This window comes from Lynx rufus, unplaced genomic scaffold, assembly GCF_022079265.1.
Source record: "Lynx rufus isolate CCGP_SWC_20201006 ecotype Redwood Valley unplaced genomic scaffold, mLynRuf1.p SCAF_13, whole genome shotgun sequence".
Classification (NCBI taxonomy): domain Eukaryota; kingdom Metazoa; phylum Chordata; class Mammalia; order Carnivora; family Felidae; genus Lynx; species Lynx rufus.
This window is the reverse complement of record NW_025814827.1, coordinates 1,141,913-1,161,029: the sequence shown is the minus strand read 5'-3', so window position 1 is coordinate 1,161,029 and position 19,117 is coordinate 1,141,913. Positions and strand designations below refer to the sequence as shown.

Here is a 19,117-nt window from a genome sequence, read left to right as displayed (position 1 = left end):
TCGCGGTCCAGGAGTTCGAGCCCCGCGTCAGGCTCTGGGCTGATGGCTCAGAGCCTGGAGCCTGTTTCCGATTCTGTGTTTCCCTCTCTCTCTGCCCCTCCCCCGTTCATGCTCTGTCTCTCTCTGTCCCAAAAATAAATAAAAAAAAAGTTGAAAAAAAAAAAAAAGAATTAATTCCTGATAATGGTTAGTTTTGTGTTTTTTTCCTTGATCAACATTTCATTGGTGTTTTCAAATAGCCCATTTTAGGTTTTATTAGTTTTTTACTATCATAGGTTTGTCTTGTATTTTATTTATTTTTGGTGCTTAATATTTCCTTCTTTTCTGGAATTAATATGCTACTGTTTCTAGCTTCTTGAAATAGAGACTCAGATAATTGGTTTTTAGCTTTTTGACATTCTCTCATTTATGGCTATACATTTTCCTTTAAGCATGGCTTTGGTTGCTGTACAAGTACTGATGTATCATATTTTTATTATGATTCAGTTGAAAGTATTTTAAAATTTCCAGTGTGGCTTCTTGTATGTATGTTAGTTAGAAATGTATTGCCTAATTTCCTAACGTACAGGGATTCTTCTGGTTGTCTCTCTTTGGTACTTTCTATTCTTTGAAATTTAGTGCGGCCTGCTTATGACCCAGGATATCAACAGTCTGGAAAATTCCATACACTGGAAAAGAATGTATATTCGATCATTGTTGAGTGTTGGGTTCCAGATGTGTCAGATATGTCAAGTTTGCTCGTTATGGTGTTCAGACTTCTGTATTGTTAACTCTTTTTGTCTATTCTGCCATCTTCTTAAGAGGTATGTTAAAATCTTCCATAGTAATAGTGTTTTTTTTTCTATTTCAGTTTTTCCTTTTGTAATATTAGATGTATATTTAGAATTGTTACATTTTACTGGTTGATGAACCTTTTATCATTTTGAAATATCACTTTGTCTCTAGCAGTAATCTTTGCCTTAATGTTGGCTTTGTTCAATATTGATATAGTTACCATTCTTTTTTAAATTTAATTCCAGCAGAGTTAACATACAGTGTTATATTAGTTTCTGGTATACAATATAGTGATTCAACAATTCTCTGTATTAGTTTGTCTCTTGTTCTTGTTCATTTGTTTGATTTCTTAAATTCTGTATATGAGTGGAATTGTATGCTATTTGTCTTTCTCTACCTGACTTATTTTACTTTGCATTATACACTCTAGACCCATTCATGTTGTTGCAAATGGCAAGATTTCATTCCACCTTATGGCTGAGTAATATTCTAATTTATGTGTATATTACATCTTCTTTATCCATTCATCTGTCAATGGCTGCTTCCATAATTTCACTATTGTAAATAATGCCGCAATATAGAGATGCATATATCTTTTTGATTTAATGTTTTTATATTCTTTGGGTAAATACCTCATAGTGGAATTGCTGGATCATATTGTAGTTCTATTTTTAATTTTTTGAGGAACCTTCTTACTGTTTTCTTCAGTGGCTGTACCATTTTGCACTCCCACCAGCAGTGCACAGGGTTCCTTTTTCTCCACATCCTCACTGGCACTTGCTGTTTCTTGCGTTTTTGATTTTAGACATTCTGACAGGTGTGATGTGATAGCTCATTGTGGTTTTGATTTGCATATCCCTGATGATCAGTGATGTTGAACATCTTTTCATGTGTCTGTTAGCTGTCTGTCTTTTGAGAAATGTCTGTTCTGTCCTCTGCCCATTCCTTAATTGGATTATTTGCTTTTTTGTGTGTTGAGTTGTATAAGTTCTTTATATATTTTGGATACTAACCCTTTATCAGATATGTCCTTTGCAAATATCTTCTTCCATTCCATAGGTTGTCTTTTAGTTTTGTTGATTATTTCCTTTGTGCAGAAGGCTTTTATTTTCATGTAGTCCCATGCCTCAGGAGACATATGTAGAAAAATGCTGCTATAGCCAATGTCAGAGAAATAAACTGCCTGTGCTTTTCTCTAGAATTTTTATGGTTTTAGGTCACATTTAAGTCTTTAATTAATTTGAATTTATTTTTGTGTATGGTGTAAGAAAGTGGTCCAGTTTCATTGATTTGCTCATAGCTGTCAGCTATTCCCAACAGCATTTGTTGAAGAGACTGTCTTTTCCCCATTGTATACACTTGCTCCCTTTGTCAAATATTAATTGACCATAAATGTTGACATATTTGTAGGCCCTCTATTCAGTTCTGTTGATCTATGTTTTTGTGCCAGTACTATACTGTTTTGATTATTGTGGCTTTGTAATATAACTTGAAATCTGGGATTGTGATACCTCCAATTTTGTTGTTGTTTTTCAAGTTGGGTTTTTTTTTTTTTTTTTTTTGCCATTTGGGGTCTTCTGTGGTTCCATATAAATTTTAGGTTAATTTGTTCTAGTTCTGTGAAGAATGCTGTTGGTATTTTGATAGGGATTGCATTAAATCTGTAGGTTGCTTTGGGTAGTAGGGACATTTTAACAATATTTGTTCTCCTAGTCTATGAGCATGGAATATCTTTCCACTTATTTGTGTCGTCTTCAATATCTTTCATCATTGTTTTATAGTTTTCAGGTATAGGTCTTTCACGTTTTTGGTTAAATGTATTTCCAGGTATTTTATTATTTTTGGTGCAATTGTGAATGGGATTGTTTTTTAATTCTCTTTCTGCTACTTCATTATTAGCTTATGGAAATGCGGTGGATTTCTGTGTATTGATTTTGAATCCTGTGACCTCACTGAGTTTATTTATTGTTCTAGTAGTTTTTTGGTGGAATTCTTAGGGTTTTTGATATATTGTATGATTCATTTGCAAATAGTGAAAGTTTTACTTCTTCCTCACTGGTTTGGATGCTTTTTATTCTTTTTCTTGTCTGATTGTTGTGGCTAGGACTTCCAGGACTATGTTGAATAAACATGGTAAGAGTGGACATCCTTGTCTTCTTCCTGATCTTAGCTCTCAGTTTTTGATGTTGTTTGCTGTGAGTTTTTCATATATGGCCTTTATTATGTTGAGATATATTAACTCTCAACCTACGTGGGTGAGGGTTTTAATCATGAAGGGATGTTGTACTTTGTCAGGTGCTTTTTCTGCATCTATTGAAAGGATCATATGGTTTTTATCCTTTCTCTTGTTATGATATAGCAAGTTGATTGATTTGTGAATATTGAACCAGTCTTGCAACCCAGGAGTGAATCCCACTTAATCGTGGTGAATGATTTTTTTATATTGTTGGATTTGGTTTGCTAGTGTTTTGTTGAGGGTTTTTACATCTGTGTTCAATAGAGATAGTGGCCTGTAGTTCTCTTTTTTTGTAACGTCTTTATCTGATTTTGGTATCAGGATAATGCTGGCATCATAGAATGAATTTGGAAGCTTTTCTTCCTCTTCTATTTTCTGGAATAGTTTGATAGTATAGGTATTAACTCTTCATTAAATGTTGAGTAGAATTCGCTTATTGAAGTTCTTTGGTCCTGGATTTTGTTTTTTGGGAGTTTGTTTTTTTGACTATTGATTCACATTGATTGCTGGTAATCAGTCTGTTCAGATTTTTTTTTTAATTTTTTAATGTTTTATTTATTTATTTATTTTTTTTGAGAGCGTTCTTACGGGTGCGAGATAGAGTAATAGTGGGGGAGGGGCAGAGAGAGATGGAGACACAGAAAGTGAAGAAGGCTCCAGGCTCTGAGCTGTCAGCATGGAGCCCAACACGGGGCTCACACTTGGGAATCGTGAGATCATGACCTGAGTCACAGTTGATTGCTCAACTGACTGAGCCACCCAGGCATCTCTGTTCAGATTTTCTATTTCTTCCGATTTCATTTTTGGTAGTTTATATGTTTCTAGAAATGGTTGTTGTCCATTTTGTTGGCATATAATTTGTTGGCATATAATTTGTCCAATTTGTTGGCATATAATTTTTCATAATATTCTTTTACAATTCTTTGTATTTACATTATTTCTGTTGGTATTTCTCCTTTTTTCATTTCTGATTTTGTTTGAGTCCTCTCTGTCTCTCTCTTTGATGAGTCTGGCTAAAGGTTTATCAATTTTGTTGACTTTTTTAATTAAAAAAATTTTTAATGTTTATTTTTGAGAGAGCAGGAGAGGGGCAGAGAGCGAGAGAGGGAGACACAGAATCAGAAGCAGGCTCCAGGTTTTGAGCTGTCAGCACAGAGCCCAACACAGGGCTTGAACTCACCAACCTTGAGATCATGACCTGAGCTGAAGTTGGACACTTAACCGACTGAGCCACTCAGGCACTCCTGTTGATCTTTTTGAAGAACCAGCTCCTTATGGGGTACCTGAGTGGCACAGTTGGTTAAGCATCTGAATTTGGTTCAGGTCATGATCTGTGGTTCGTGAGTTCAAGCCCCACATCAGGTGCAGTGCAGTGCTGAGCCTGCGTGGGATTCTTTGTGTCTCTGTCTCTCTGCCCTCCCCCTCCATTTGCATTCTCTCTCTCTCTCAAAATAATTAAACTTAAAAAAAAACAACAACAACAAACCAGCTCCTTATTTCATTGTTCTGTTCTATTGGTTTTTTAGTTTCTGTTTCATTTATTTCTTCTCTCATCTTTATTATGTCCTTCCTTGTACTGGTTTTGGGTTTTGTTATTCTTTTCATATTCCTTCAGGTGAAAGTTTAAGTTGTTTAAGATGTTTCTTTCCTCATGAGGTAGACCTGTGTTGCTCTAAATTTTCCTTTTAGAACAGCTTTTGCTGCATCCCAAAGATTTTGGACCATTGTGTTATGATTTTCATTTGTCTACATGTATTTTTTTTTATTTTGTTTGAGTTTTTGGTTGATGTATTCATTGTTCAATAGCATGTTATTTAACCTCCATGTATTTGTGTTCTTTCCAGGTTTTTTCTTTTGGTTCATTTCTAGTTTCGTAGTGTTGTGGTTGGAAAAGATGCATGGCATGACTTCAGTCTCTTTGAATTTGTTGAGACTTGTTTTGTGGCCTAACACGTGATCTATTCTGGAGAATATTCCTTGTGCACAGGAAAATAATGTGTATTCTGTTGTTTTATGATAGAATGTTCTGAATATATCTGTTAAATTCTTCTGGTGCATTGTGTCTTTGAAAGCTACTATTTCCTTGTTGATTTTCTCTTTGGATGAGTTATCTGTTGACATTAAGTGTGGTATTAAAATCCCCTAGTATTACTGAATTACTGTCATTTACTTTCTTTATGTTCCATACTAGCTGCCTTATGTATTTGGGTTCCACCATGTTGGGTGCATAAATATTTACAATTGTTGTATATTCTTGTTGGATTGCTCTCTTTATAATTGTGTAGTATCCTTTTTGTCTCTCGTTACAGTCTTTGTTTTAATGTCTATTTTTTAAGTATTGCTACTCCAGCTTTCTTTTCCCTTTGCATGATGTTTTTCTATCCCTTTGCTTTTTTTTTTTTTTAATAATTTATTGTCAAGCTAGCTAACATACATTGTATGTACAGTGTAGTCTTGGCTTTGGGAGTAGATTCCCATGATTCAACACTTATATACAACATCCAGTGCTCATCCCAACAAGTGTCCTCCTCAATGCCATCATCCATTTTCCTCACTCCCAACCCCTCACCCCCATCAACATTCGGTTATCTTTTTTTTTATTAACTTTTTTTTAATGTTTATGTTTGAGAGAGAGAGAGAATGAGAGAGCATGAGCAGGGGAGGAGTCAGAGAGAGAGAGAGAGAGACAGACAGACAGACAGACAGACATAATCTGAAGCAGGCTCCAGGCTCCAAGCTATCAGCACAGGGCCCAAGGTGGGGCTCAAACTCAACGACCGTGAGATCATTACCTGAGCTGATGTTGGATACTTAACCAACTGAACCACCCTGGCACCCAAAGTTTGTTCTCTGTATTTAATGAGTCTCTTATGTTTTGCCTCCTTCTCTGTTTGTAACTTATTTGTCCTTCCCTTCCTCTATTGTCTTCTGTTTCTCAAGTTGCACATGAGTGAAAACATGATATCTGTCTTTTTCTGAATGACTTATTTCACTTAGCATTGACGGTTGTTGATAGCGCTGCTGTAAACACAGGGGTACAAGTGCCACTATGAATCAGCATTCCTGCATCCTTTAGATAAATTCCTAGTAGTGCAATTGCTAGGTCAAAGGGTAGTTCTATTTTTAATATTTTGAGGGACGTCCATACTGTTTTCCAGAGTGGCTGCACTAGTTTGCATTCCCACCAACCGTGTAAGAGGGTTCCCGTTTCTCTACATCCTTGCCAGTATCTGTTGCTTCCTGAGTTGCTAATTTTAGCCACTCTGACCAGTGTCAGGTGGTGTCTCAGTGTGATTTTGATTTGTATTTCCCTGATGATGAGTGATGTTGAGCATCTTTCATATGTCTGTTGGCCATCTGGATGTCTTCTTTGGAAAAGTGTCTATTCATGTCTTCTGCCCATGTCTTCACTGGATTGTTTGTTTTTCGGGTGTTGAGTTTGGTAAATTCTTTATAGATTTTCGATACTAACCCTTTATCCGATGTGTCATTTGCAAATATCTTCTCCCATTCTGTCAGTTGCCTTTCAGTTTTGTTGATTGTTTCCTTTGCAGTACAGAAGTCTTATCTTGATGAGATCCCAATAGTTCATTTTTGCTTTTATTTCCCTGGCCTTCGGAGATGTGTCGAGTAAGAAGTTGCTATGGCTGAGGTAAAAGAGGTTGTTGCCTGTCTTCTCCTCTAGGGTTCTGATGGTTTCTTGTCTCACATTTAAGTCTTTCATCCATTTTGAGTTTATTTTTATGTATGGTGTAAGAAAGTGGTCCAGTTTCATTCTTTTGCATGTTGCTGTCCAGTTCTCCAGGCACCATTTGCTAAAGAGACTGCCTTTTTTCCATTGGATACTCTTTCCTGCTTTGACAAAGATGAGTTGGCCATACATTTGTGGGTCCGTTTTTGGGTTCTCTATTCTGTTCCATTGGTCTGTGTGTCTGTTTTTGTGCCAACACCATACTGTCTTGATGATTACAACTTTGTAGTAGAGACTAAAGTCTGGGATTGTGATGCCTCCTACTTTGGTTTTCTTCTTCAATATTACTTTGGCTGTTTGGGGTCTTTTGTGGTTTCATACAAATTTTAGGATTGTTTGTCTAGCTTTGTGAAGAATGCTGGTGTTATTTTGATTGGGATTGCATTGAATGTGTAGATTGTTTTGGGTAGTATCAACATGTTAACAATATTTGTTCTTCCAATCCATGAGAATGGAATGTTTTTCCATTTCTTTGTGTCTTCTCCAATTTCTTTCATAAGTTTTCTATAGTTAAACATATAGATCTTTTACATCTTTGGTTACATTTATTTCTATGTATTTTATGGTTCTTGGTGCAATTCCAAATGGGATCGATTTCTTGATTTCTCTTTCTGTTGCTTCATTATTGGTGCATAGAAATGCAACCGATTTCTGTACACTGATTTTTGTATCCTGCAACCTTGCTGAATTCATGTATCAGTTCTAGCAGCTTTTTGGTGGAGTCTTTCAGGTTTTCCATGTAGAGTATCATGTCATGTGCAAAAAGTGAGTCTGAACTTCTTCTTTGCCAATTTAGATGCCTTTTATTACATTTTGTTGTCACATGGTCATCTATCTGTAAGAAACCAGAAAGTGTTATCTAGCTTTGTAGCAGGAGAAAAACCTAGTGGTTTTGGTGACCATATTATTGTCTCTGTCCCAGAGGCTGTTATAATAATTTATGCTTGACATGGTAATGGCTCAGACTAGGGTAATACTAGTGGATTTATAATTTCAAGATATATGTAGGGATAGAATTGGTAATATTTGATAACTGTTCTAACAGATCTCAAAACAAAGTAGCGCATATAAAATTGCAATTTATTTTTGTCCATTGTGATAGTCCAGATAGCCTCAGTTCATCTATGGCTTTATTCAGTCTTTAGAAAGATGTGAAATACCAGTAAGATCTGACAAAGTTGTCATTCTGTTAGGGAAATTGAACCAGTTACTCAGTTTCTGAGATAAGTTTGTGGTTTGTAAAAATGTAAATGCTACAATTCTTAGAGTTTTAATGTACTCCTGGTGTTCAATGACTGGTAATCTTATCTTCATTCTATTTAAAATATGAAGGGCTTAGTAGTGGGAATTTAAAACAAAGGGTCTTGAGGCACCTGGGTAAGGCTCAGTTGGTTAAGCATCCGACTTTGGCTCAAGTCATGATCTTGTGGTTTATGAGTTCGAGCCCCACATGGGGACATGCTGACAGTGTGGAGTCTCCTTTGGATCCTCTGTCTCCCTGTCTCTGCTTCTTCCCTGCTTGTCTCTCTTTCTCTCAAAAATAAAATAAAAAACATTAAAAAAAACAAAGGTCTTTCCTGAATTATTTGAAAAGCTGAAAAACCATCTTAAAAAGGATGGGGATTTCATTTTATGAGCAAGTAGTATTATGGATGGATTTTGAAGAATTTATAAGGAGTAGATACTTTTATGGAGATACAAAGATAAAAATTTAATAAATGGTGCTTGAAACCAGTTCAGGATTATGAACCACGTTGCTTAAAGTGGAAATTATTCAGGAGAAAAATAGGTTGAAACTTCTTTTCCCAATCTAGGAGCAAGTCTCAGAAATTATATGCATAAATCATAAACTGAGAGTTAAACATAAAAACTTTAATTCAAGACTGATATTTATTCCTTTTATTGAAACATTTAGTATTTGAACAAGCCTCTGCAAAATCTCCATATGGCACTAGGTGGCACACTGTGACTTTGGATGAAAATAATATATTTTGTTTAAGTCTCCTGGAAGAAAAGAACTTAGATGAAAATTTTGTTTGAAATAGATAATCTGTAATGTTATGAAGTATCTCAGAGTCATTTATTGAATACCAAGCCCTGATGCTGAGATTAAAATGTTTAAAACTACTGTACTTTAAGTTACTACTGACATCCTTACAATAATAGGGTTATTAAAAATGACTAGAATTTATTAGTTTATTGAAGAGTTCACTCAGCATATATTACAGAATGCATCTATACTTTTATGGAAAAATGATTTTCAGTCAGGCGTTGTCGTAAGATGAATGTTATACTGGTTTTGCATATGAAATATTAGAATTAAGAATTAAAATAAAGTCTTGAGCTAGTAGCTCTTTCTTTGAATGTGTGCATGTGTACTGAATATAAAAGAACTAACTTTGCAAAATTTATGGTAGAACTGAAACATTTATAGAAGAAAAGAATATTAGATTTCCAGTTTTCTGTTCAGACATTACTGCAGCATTGCTATCTTGTGATAACTTTAGTTCCTAGAAATTCATGAATTTATGAAGACTCTTGAGTTAGAGAATAATGTATAGAATGATGGATTTTGTGATCTGATATGTATCTCCATTTATCTACCTATAAGATTTTATGTGATTGCATAATTATTGGAAATATCTGAAATTATCGGAAAAAGAGCTGAAAAGCAGGCCACCTACTTAAACTTGTTCATCTGGCCTGAAAGAAATAGTTATACTCCTTGGTTAAACAATGCTTAGGTAACCTAAATGATAGATGCCAATCTAAGTTATCTATAGAGCTAATAATCATTGGGAGATGTGTTTAATCAAAAGGAGATTTTATTGTGTTAAATTTATTGGAAAGTATGGGAATAGAGATGATTCAAGAATTTTGCACAGGATGGAGTTGGAATAGTGGTCACAGATTAATGAGTTTTGGTGTAAGCTTATGAGTTAGGTAAGTAGATGCCATGTGGATATCCGGCGTAAAGTCAGAGGAATGAAAGAATGTAGGGGTAGGTATTTATTTTAAAGATGTAAAAGTTAAATTCTGGCTGCTTTCATACAAAAACTATGATTGAGTAGTTGTCACAGAGATTGTATGGCCTGCAAAGCCTGAAATAAATTATTATCTGGCCCTTTGTAGAAGTTTGTTGACCCATGCTTTAGAGGGTAATGCCTTTTTCGTCTCTTCAAGTCATACCACTCGTCAAGCAGTTTCTTTGAGAATAATGCTTTCTTTCATGTACTCCCGCAATAAACAAACAATTAAAATTAACCAGTAGGTGAGGAGAACCCAAAATGGAATGTGAATAACGTAATCACACTGAAAGTGGTGAGGATGGGAAGTACTAATTTAAGTAATTTTGGAAAACAAAATGCAGTACTTTGGATGCTGTAAGGCTAAAGATAAGAACTTTATAGAAATGTAATCTTAATAATATGTTTCTCAGAGTTGTGGGCTCGCAATTATGAAACTATTTGTATGTTAGAATTGAACATGTAAGTAAATTTAGATAATGAGAACTGAGTTTCTCACTGGTAGAGAAAGAAATTACAAATGAAGAAAGGGAAAGAGTAAAATCAACCCTACACGTGGGATTAAAATCAGAGGTATCAGACCTGTGATACGTAAGTGGTGGTGCTACAGTGTGTACACAGCAGTATTTGTGCTTCTTAGAAGAGCACATTTCCAAACTGAAGATTGTATTTATTCTTGAAGTAATTTGTTTATTTTTAAAGTTGTAAAATCGGTCTTTTTAGAAATAAAAAATCTCTGACTTACTTTCTTTTCCTCGTTTAATCTTTCAATCCCAAATTAGTTTTAAGTGTTTCCTTTATGAGAAAATATGAGAAATAATGAATTTGTCAGCCAAATATATTTTATATGTTGACTAATCTAATAGAATAATAAATATTCTCTTTTCTCTATATAGGCTTCATTCCAGCGCTCTAATAGTCATGACAAAGTAAGGAGAATAGTTGCGGAGGAGGGTCGTACAGCAAGAAATCTGATAGCTTGGAGTGTTCCACTAGAAAGCAAAGATGATGATGGTATGTGTTTTTAAAAAGTTTCATTTTTGTTGTAAATTAGGAGGATATATTTAGCCCTAAACAGTAGATAGACCGAAAACAGTTTACAATTCAAACTCTTGAGCAAATTAGCATGCATTAAATAGGAAATAACTTTTCTGTTGCTTTTTTATCTTAGCTAATATACAAATGGTTTCATGAAAGTGTTAGTTTTGCTCTTTCACATAGGAAGGAATGTGGGTTATGATCGGCATATTAATTTTCTTTTTTAAGTTATAGGAGATTTAGATTTTTTTCTTTTGTTAAATTCTTCTGAAAATAAAGAGGCTTTAAAATTTTACTGTATTCACCACAGTTACCTAGGTATAGTTTAATATAATGTTTTAGGAAATAAAAGATGAGTGTATTTCTTTAGTTATTATTTGAACTAGTTCTTTCACTTCAATGGGTAGAATGATTGTGAGCACTGCCTAGATCCTGAGGATCCAGAAGATTGTCTGGGGATATAGAAAAAAGGAGGGTGGAGTGTGCCAAAGGGCACCTCACTTTGAAATTTTCTGAGGGCTTGTAGAATATTCCTCATACTGGGTTTGTGTGATGTCTTTTCATGATTAGATTCAGTTATATATTTTTGGAGGGATTCTGTAGAAATTATGTTGTGTCCTTTTCAGGGCATCATAGGAGGCACAAGATAGTGGTTTTGTTTTGTTACTATCGATGTCAACATTTACCACTTGGTTATCTTCTGAGTTTCTCTACTGTTAAGTGACTAACTTTTTCCTTTGTAATTAATAAGTAATATGTGGTAAGATAGTTTGAAACTATGTAAATATCTCTTAAAACAGTCTACCCACTACTTTCAGCTTCTGTTGATAATTCTTAGCTGAGTAAGTTATTACTCTGGTGGTTGTAAAATGGTGATTTGCTAACCTCAGCGTTCCTTCTATACTTATTAACTGACATTAAAAAAAAAGATTTATTGATTTTTGAGAGAGAAAACGTGAGTGTGGAAGGGGCAGAGAGAAGGGGGGACGTATAATCCAAAGCAGGCTCTGAGCTGACAGCAGACAACCTGATGCGGAGCTTGAACTCCTGCACCATGAGATCATGACCTGAGCCAAAGTTGGAGGCTCAACCAACTGAGCCAACCAGGTGCCCCTAGCTGACATTTTATTAAAAAGTTTATTTATTTTTGAAAGAGAGTGCGTGCACACAAATGGATGGGGGGCAGAGAGAGAGAGAGGGAGAGAGGGAGACCCAGAATCCAAAGCAGGCTCCAGGCTGTGAGCTGTCAGCACAGAGCATGACTCTGGGCTTGAACTCACAAACTGTAAGATCATAACCTGAGCCAAAATCAGCGCTTAATCAACTGAGCCACCCAGATGCCCCTATTAGCTGACATTCTAATGTAAGGAAGAGCTTTCTCTTTTCTCTTTGTATTTATATGTGTAAGTTTATATTTGTTTAAATTTGCGTGGGGTCATGCAATTTAATTTAATTTAATTTAATTTAATTTAATTTAATTTAATTTAATTTAATTTCTTATTTAAAGTTATAATCTATCGGGGCGCCTGGGTGGCTCAGTCGGTTGGGTGTCCGACTTCAGCTCAGGTCACGATCTCACAGTCCGTGAGTTCGAGCCCCGCGTCGGGCTCTGGGCTGATGGCTCAGAGCCTGGAGCCTGCTTCCGATTCTGTGTCTCCCTCTCTCTCTGCCCCTCCCCCCTTCATGCTCTGTCTCTCTCTGTCTCAAAAATAAAAACGTTAAAAAAAAAAAATTAAAGTTATAATCTATCATTCTGTTTTGATGCTTAAATTGTTCTAGGTTTGTCTTAATTGTTCTGTCAGTGGGAGACCTGTTTTAAGCTGGCTCCTGTTTCCTTTTGACATATTTTTCTTCTTTGAGAACACCCTTACCCAGCAGGATGTTTCAAGCCATATAAGAGTTCATCTGTGTTTTATTCTTTTGAATTTACTTTATGTTTACATATATTTTTTAAAATATAAAATTTATTGTCAAGTTGGTTTCCATACAACACCCAGTGCTCATCCCAACAGGTGCCCTCCTCAATGCCCGTCACCCACTTGCCCCTCCCTCCCACCCCCCATCAACCCTCAGTTTATTCTCAGTTTTTAAGAGTCTCTTATGGTTTACCTCCTTCCCTCTCTGTATATGTTTACCTATTTTTTACATTTTATCTTGCTTTTTATACTTTTTTACTTAAAAGTTTATTTTATCTGTATTTTACTTTCTACACTTTTATCTCTGATCCATTTGGAGTTTATTCTTGCATATTGTGTGAGGTGTGGGTCTCATTTTATCTTTTCCCATATGGTAAACAAGTTGCTCCAGCATCACTTACTATAAAGTCTATCTTGGCCCCATTTTTTTTGAGATGTCAGCTTATCATAAATTGAATTTCCATATGTAGTTATATTCTATTTCACTGGGGTGTTCATTCATGTATGAAGGCCATGCTGTTTTAATTATAGAGGCATTATAGTATATTAAAATATCTGTTTAGGGGTGCCTGGGTGGCTCAGTTGGTTAAGCATCCAACTTCGCCTCAGGTCGTCTCATGGCTCGAGGGTTCAGGCCCTGCATTGGGCTCTGTGCTGACAACTCCCCTGCTCACACACGGTCTCTCTCTCAAAAATAAACATTAAAAAAAAATTAAAAAAAAATCTGTTTGGACCAGTCCTCCCTCAGTAGCTTTTCTTTGCCAGTCTTCCTAGATATTTTTAAGGAACAGTTACTTTGAATCAAAAATTACTGAATAGAGAGGGAAATTAAATTTGTCTTAAAATTTTTTTTAAATGTTTATTTTTTGAGAGAGCAGGAGCAAATGAACTGGTGGGACTATTGAACTGTTGGGGAGGGGCGGAGAGAGATGGAAACACAGAATCTGAAGCAGGCTCCAGGCTCTGAGCTGTCAGCACAGAGCCTGACATGGGACTCGAACTCATGAACTGTGAGATCATGACCTGAGCCGAAGTCAGACACTTAACCAACTGAGCCACTGAGGCATCCCAAATTTATCTTTTTATATTTAGCTCTATTCTAGCCCAAAAAAAAATTTTTTTAATTTAAATCCAAGTTAGGTAACATATAGTGTAATAATGATTTCAGGAATAGAATTTAATGATTCATCACTTACATATAACACCCAGTGCTCATCCCAACAAGTGTCCATGCCCCTTTAGCTCTCCCCACCACCCAGCACTCTGCCAGCAACCCTCACTCAGTTTGTCCTCTGTACTTAAGAGTTCTCTTATGGTTTATCTCCTTTTGTTTTTATTATTTTTGCTTCCCTTATGTTCATGTGTTTTGTATCTTAAATTCCACGTGAGTGAAACCATATGATATTAGTCTTTCTCTGACAAATATCCTCTAGTTCCCTCCACATTTTGCAAGTGGCAGGATTTCATTCTTTTTGATCACCGAGTAATATTTGATTGTGTATATATACCACATCTTCTTTATCCATTCATCCGTCGATGGACATTTGGGCTCTTTCCATACTTTGGCTATTGTCGATAGTGCTGCTATAAACATAGAGGTGCATGTGCCCCTTCAAATCAGCACTCCTGTATCCTGTGGATAAATACCTGGTAGTGCAATTGCTGGATCATAGGAGCGGTTCTATTTTAATTTTTTGAGGAACCTCCATACTGTTTTCCAGAGTGGCTGAACCAGTTTGCATTCCCACCAGCAGTGCAAAAGAGATCCTCTTTCTCTGCATCTTTGCCAACATCGGTTGTTGCCTGAGTTGTTAATGTTAGCCATTCTGACAGGTGTGAGATGGTATCTCATTGTGGTTTTGATTTGTATTTCCCTGATGATGAGTGATGTTGAGCATTTTTTCATGTGTCTGTTAGCTATGTGGATGTTTTCCTTTGAAAAGTGTCTATTCATGTCTTTGCCCATTTCTTCACTGATTATTTGTTTTTTGAGCATTGAGTTTGATTAAGTTCTTTATAGATTTTGGATACTAACCCTTTGTCTGCTATGTCATTTGCAAATATGTTCTCCCCTTTCGTTGGTTGCGTTTTAGTTTTGCTGATTGTTTCCTTTGTTGTGGAGAAGCTTTTTGTCTTGATGAGGTCCTTCCCAATAGTTCATTTTTGCTTTTGTTTCCCTTGCATGGAGGGAAGTAAGAAGTTGCTGTGGCTGAGGTCAAAGAGGTTGTTGCCTGTTTTCTTCTCTAGGATTTTGATGGCTTCCTGTCTTACATTTAGATCTTTAATCCATTTTGAGTTTATTTTTGTGTATGGTGTAAGAAAGTGGTCCAGGTTCATTTTTCTGCATGTTGTTGTCTAGTTTTCCTCTCACCATTTGCTGGAAGAGACTATCTTTTTTCCACTAGATATCCTTTCTGCTGTGTCAAAGATTAGTTGGCCATACATTTGTGGATCCATTTTGGGTTCTCTGTTCTGGTCCATTGATCTGTGTGTCTGTTTATGTGCCAGTACCATACTGTCTTGATGATTACAGCTTTGTAATATAGCTTGAAGTTTGGAATTGTGATGCCTCCAGCTTTGGTTATCTTTTTCAGGATTGCTTTGGCTATTCTGGGTCTTTTCTGGTTCCATACTAATTTTAGAATTGTTTGTTCTAGCTCTGTGAAGAATGTTGGTGTTATTTTGATAGGGATTGCATTGAATGTGTAGCTTGCTTTGGGTAGTATTGACATTTTAACAATATTTGCTTTTCCAATCCATGAGCATGGAATGTTTTTTTTGTGTCTTCTTCAATTTATTTCATAAGCTTTCTATAGTTTTCGGTGTATAGACTTTTCACATCTTTGGTTAGGTTTCTTCCTGGATATCTTATGGTTTTGGTGCAATTGTAAATGGGATTGAGTCCTTGATTTCTCTTTTTGCTGTTTCATTATTGGTATATAGAAATGCAACCGATTTCTGTACATTGATTTTATATCCTGTGACTTTGCTGAACTCATGGATCAGTCCTAGCAGTTTTTGGTGGAGTCTTTTGGGTTTTTCATATAGAGTATCATGTCCTTTGCAAAGAGTGAATGTTTGACTTCCTCCTTGCTGATTTGGATGCCTTTTATTTCTTTGTGTTGTCTGCTGAGGCTGGGATTTCCAACGCTGTGTTGAATAATAGTGGTGAGAGTGGACATCCTTGTCATGTTCCTGACCTTAGGGGAAAAGCTCTCAGTTTTTCCCCATTGAGGATGATATCAGTGGTGGGTTTTGTATATGGCCTTTATAATCTTGACGTGTGATCTTTCTATACCTATTTTTTTGTATAAAAGTTTTTTTTTATCAAGAAAGGATGCTGTATTCTACGTCTATTGAGAGGATCATGTGGTTCTTATCCTTTCTTTTATCAATGCGATGTATCACATTGATTAATTTGGAGATATTGAACCAGCTCTGTATCCCAGGAATAAATTCCACTTGATCGTGGTGAATGATTCTGTTAATGTATTGTTGGATCCAGTTTCCTAGTATCTTGTTGAGAATTTTTGCATGCATGTTCATCAGGGAAATTAGTCTGTACTTTTCCTTTTTAGTGGGATCTTGTCTGGTTTTAGAACCAAGGTAATGGTGGCCTCATAGAACAAGTTTGGACTTTTTCCTTCAATTGCTATTTCTTGGAACAGCAAGGTATTAACTCTTCTTTACATGTTTAGTAGAATTCCCCTGGAGAGCCATCCAGCCCTGGATTCTTGTTTGTTGGTACATTTTTGATCACTGATTCAATTTTTTACTGGTTATGGGTCTGTTCAAATTTTCTATTTCTTTTTGTTTCAATTTTGGTAGTTTATGTGTTTCTAGGAATTTTCCATTTCTTCCAGATTGCCCAGTTTGTTGGCCTATAATTGCTCATACTATTCTCTTAATATTGTTTATAATTTTGCAGTGTTGGTTGTGATCTCTCCTCTTTCATTCATGATTTTATTTATTTGGGTTCTTTTCCATTTTCTTAAAAAAAAATTTTTTTTTAGTGTTTATTTTTGAGAGAGAGGGAGAGAGAGGGAGGGAGGGATGGAGGGAGAGAAAGCACGAGCAGGGAGGTGCAGAGAGAGAGAGGGAGACACAGAATCCAAATCAGTCTCAAGGCTCTGAGCTGTCAGCACAGAGCCCGACGTGGGGCTTGAACTCATGGACTGTGAGATCATGATCTGAGCTGAAGTCGGATGCTTAACTTATTGAGCCATCCAGGTGCCCCTCCCTTTTCTTTTTGATCAAAAGGAGGTTTATCAATTTTGTTAATTCTTTCAGAGAACCAACTCCTGGTTTCATTGATCTGTTCTGTTTTTTTTTTTTTCTTATTTTTAATTTTGTTGTCATTGATTTCTGCTTTAATCTTTATTAGTTCCATCATCTGCTGGTTTGGGGCTTTATTTGCTGTTCTTTTTCCAGCTCTTTTAGGTGTAAGGTCAGGTTATGTATTTGAGACCTTCCTTCTTCAGAAAGGTCTGGATTGCTATGTACTTCCTTCTTATGACTGCCTTTGCTGTATCCCAGAGGTTTTGGGCTGTCATATTTTCATTTTCACTGGCTTCCATGTACTTTTTAATTTTCTCTTTAATTTCTTGGTTAACCTATTCATTCTTTAGTACAATGTTCTTTAATCTCCAAATATTCGTGGTCTTTCTAAATTTTTTCTTGTGGTTGATTTTGAATTTCATAGTGTTGTGGTCTGATAGCATGCAAAGTGTGATCTTGATCTTTTTGTACTTGTTGAGGGCTGATTTGTGACTCAGTATGTGATCCATTGTGGAGAATATTCCATGTGCACTTGAGAAGAATGTGTATTCTCCTGCTTTAGGATGAAAATTCTGAATATATCTATTAAGTCCATCCAGTCCAGTGTGTCTTTCAGAGCCATTGTTTCCTTGTTGATTTTCTGCCTACATGATCTGTCTTTGCTCTAACTGGGATGTTGAAGTCCCCGTCTATTATGGTATTATTATCAGTGAGTTTCTTTATGTTTGTGATTAATTGATTAATATATTTGGGTTCTACCACATTGGGGTCATAAAATTTATAATTGTTAGATCTTCTTGCTGGATAGACCCCTTAATTACCATATAATGCCCTTCTTCATCTCTTGTTACAGTCTTTATTTTAAAATCTAGTTTGTCTGATGTAAGTATAATTACTCCAGCTTTCTTCTTGATGACTATTTGCATGATAGATGGTTCTCCATCCCCTTACTTTCAATCTGCAGGTGTCTTTAGGTCTAAATGAGTCTCCTGTAAGCAGCATATAGACGGGTCTCATTTTCTTATCCATTCTGATACCCTGTCTTTTGAGTGAAATGTTTAGTCCATTGACATTTAGAGTGAGTACTGAAAGATATGAGTTTAGTGCCATTGTGTTGCTTGTAGAGGGTGTTTCTGGTGATGTTCTGTGGTTGTTTCTAGTCTTTGTTGCTTTTGGTCTTTTTTGTTTTCTTTTGTCTTCTCTCCAATCAAAGGGTTCCCCTTAACATTTCTTGCAGGGCTGGTTTAGTGGTCATGAACTCCTCTAGTTTTTGTTTGGGAAACTCTTTATCTCTCCTTCTATTTTTGAATGACAGCCTTACTGGATAAAGAATTCTTGGCTGCACATTTTTCCGGTTCAGCACTTTGAATATATTCTGCCACTCCTTTCTGGCCTGCCAAGTTTCTGTGGATAGGTCTGCTGCGAATCTGATTTGTCTTCCCTTATAGGTTAAGAACATTTTTGCCTTGCTGCTTTCATGATTCTTTTCTCATCTGTGTATTTTGTGAATTTGACTACGATATGCCTTGGTGATGGTCGGTTTTTGTTGAATCTAATGGGAGTTTCCTGGTTTTTTGGATTTTGATGTCTACGTTCTTCTCTAGAGTAGGAAAGTTTTCTGCTTAAATTCACTCACATAAACCTTCTGCCCCTTTTTCTCTCTTTTCATCTTCTGAGACTCCTATGATTCGAATGAATCTGTGTTGATTAAGCCCCTGGCTGTCATTTCTTCCTCCTCTTTCTTTTGGGGTAAATTCCTTTGTTTTGTCATTTTGGAAGAAGAAAAAAATAAAGTGAAAAATAAAAATGAAAAAATCAAAAATCAAATAAAGGAAGCTATATCCTAGGTGTGTTTTTAGTCTGCTTGTTGAAGGACTCTTAATAGAGAAAAAAGGGAAAGAAAAGAAAAATAAGACATTTAAAATTTTTTATTTTATTTTTTTATTTTTTTTATTTAAAAAAAATTTTTTTTTCAACGTTTATTTATTTTTGGGACAGAGAGAGACAGAGCATGAACGGGGGAGGGGCAGAGAGAGAGGGAGACACAGAATCGGAAACAGGCTCCAGGCTCTGAGCCATCAGCCCAGAGCCTGACGCA

At 36.0% G+C, this 19,117-nt stretch overlaps 1 protein-coding gene across 5 annotated transcripts in view; it reads left to right on the top strand.

Annotated features, from left to right (window-relative positions):
• SCAPER (S-phase cyclin A associated protein in the ER) overlaps window positions 1-19,117 on the top strand; it is a 508,319-nt gene that overhangs the window by 16,612 nt on the left and 472,590 nt on the right. For 3 of the 5 annotated variants that reach the window (XM_047074743.1, XM_047074740.1, XM_047074742.1), the window contains exon 3: window positions 10,684-10,801. The exons of the other annotated variants lie outside the window; for them this stretch is intronic. In XM_047074743.1, the coding sequence (XP_046930699.1) occupies window positions 10,684-10,801 (118 nt within the window). The remainder of the gene's footprint in view (window positions 1-10,683; window positions 10,802-19,117) is intronic. 5 annotated transcript variants of the gene reach the window in all.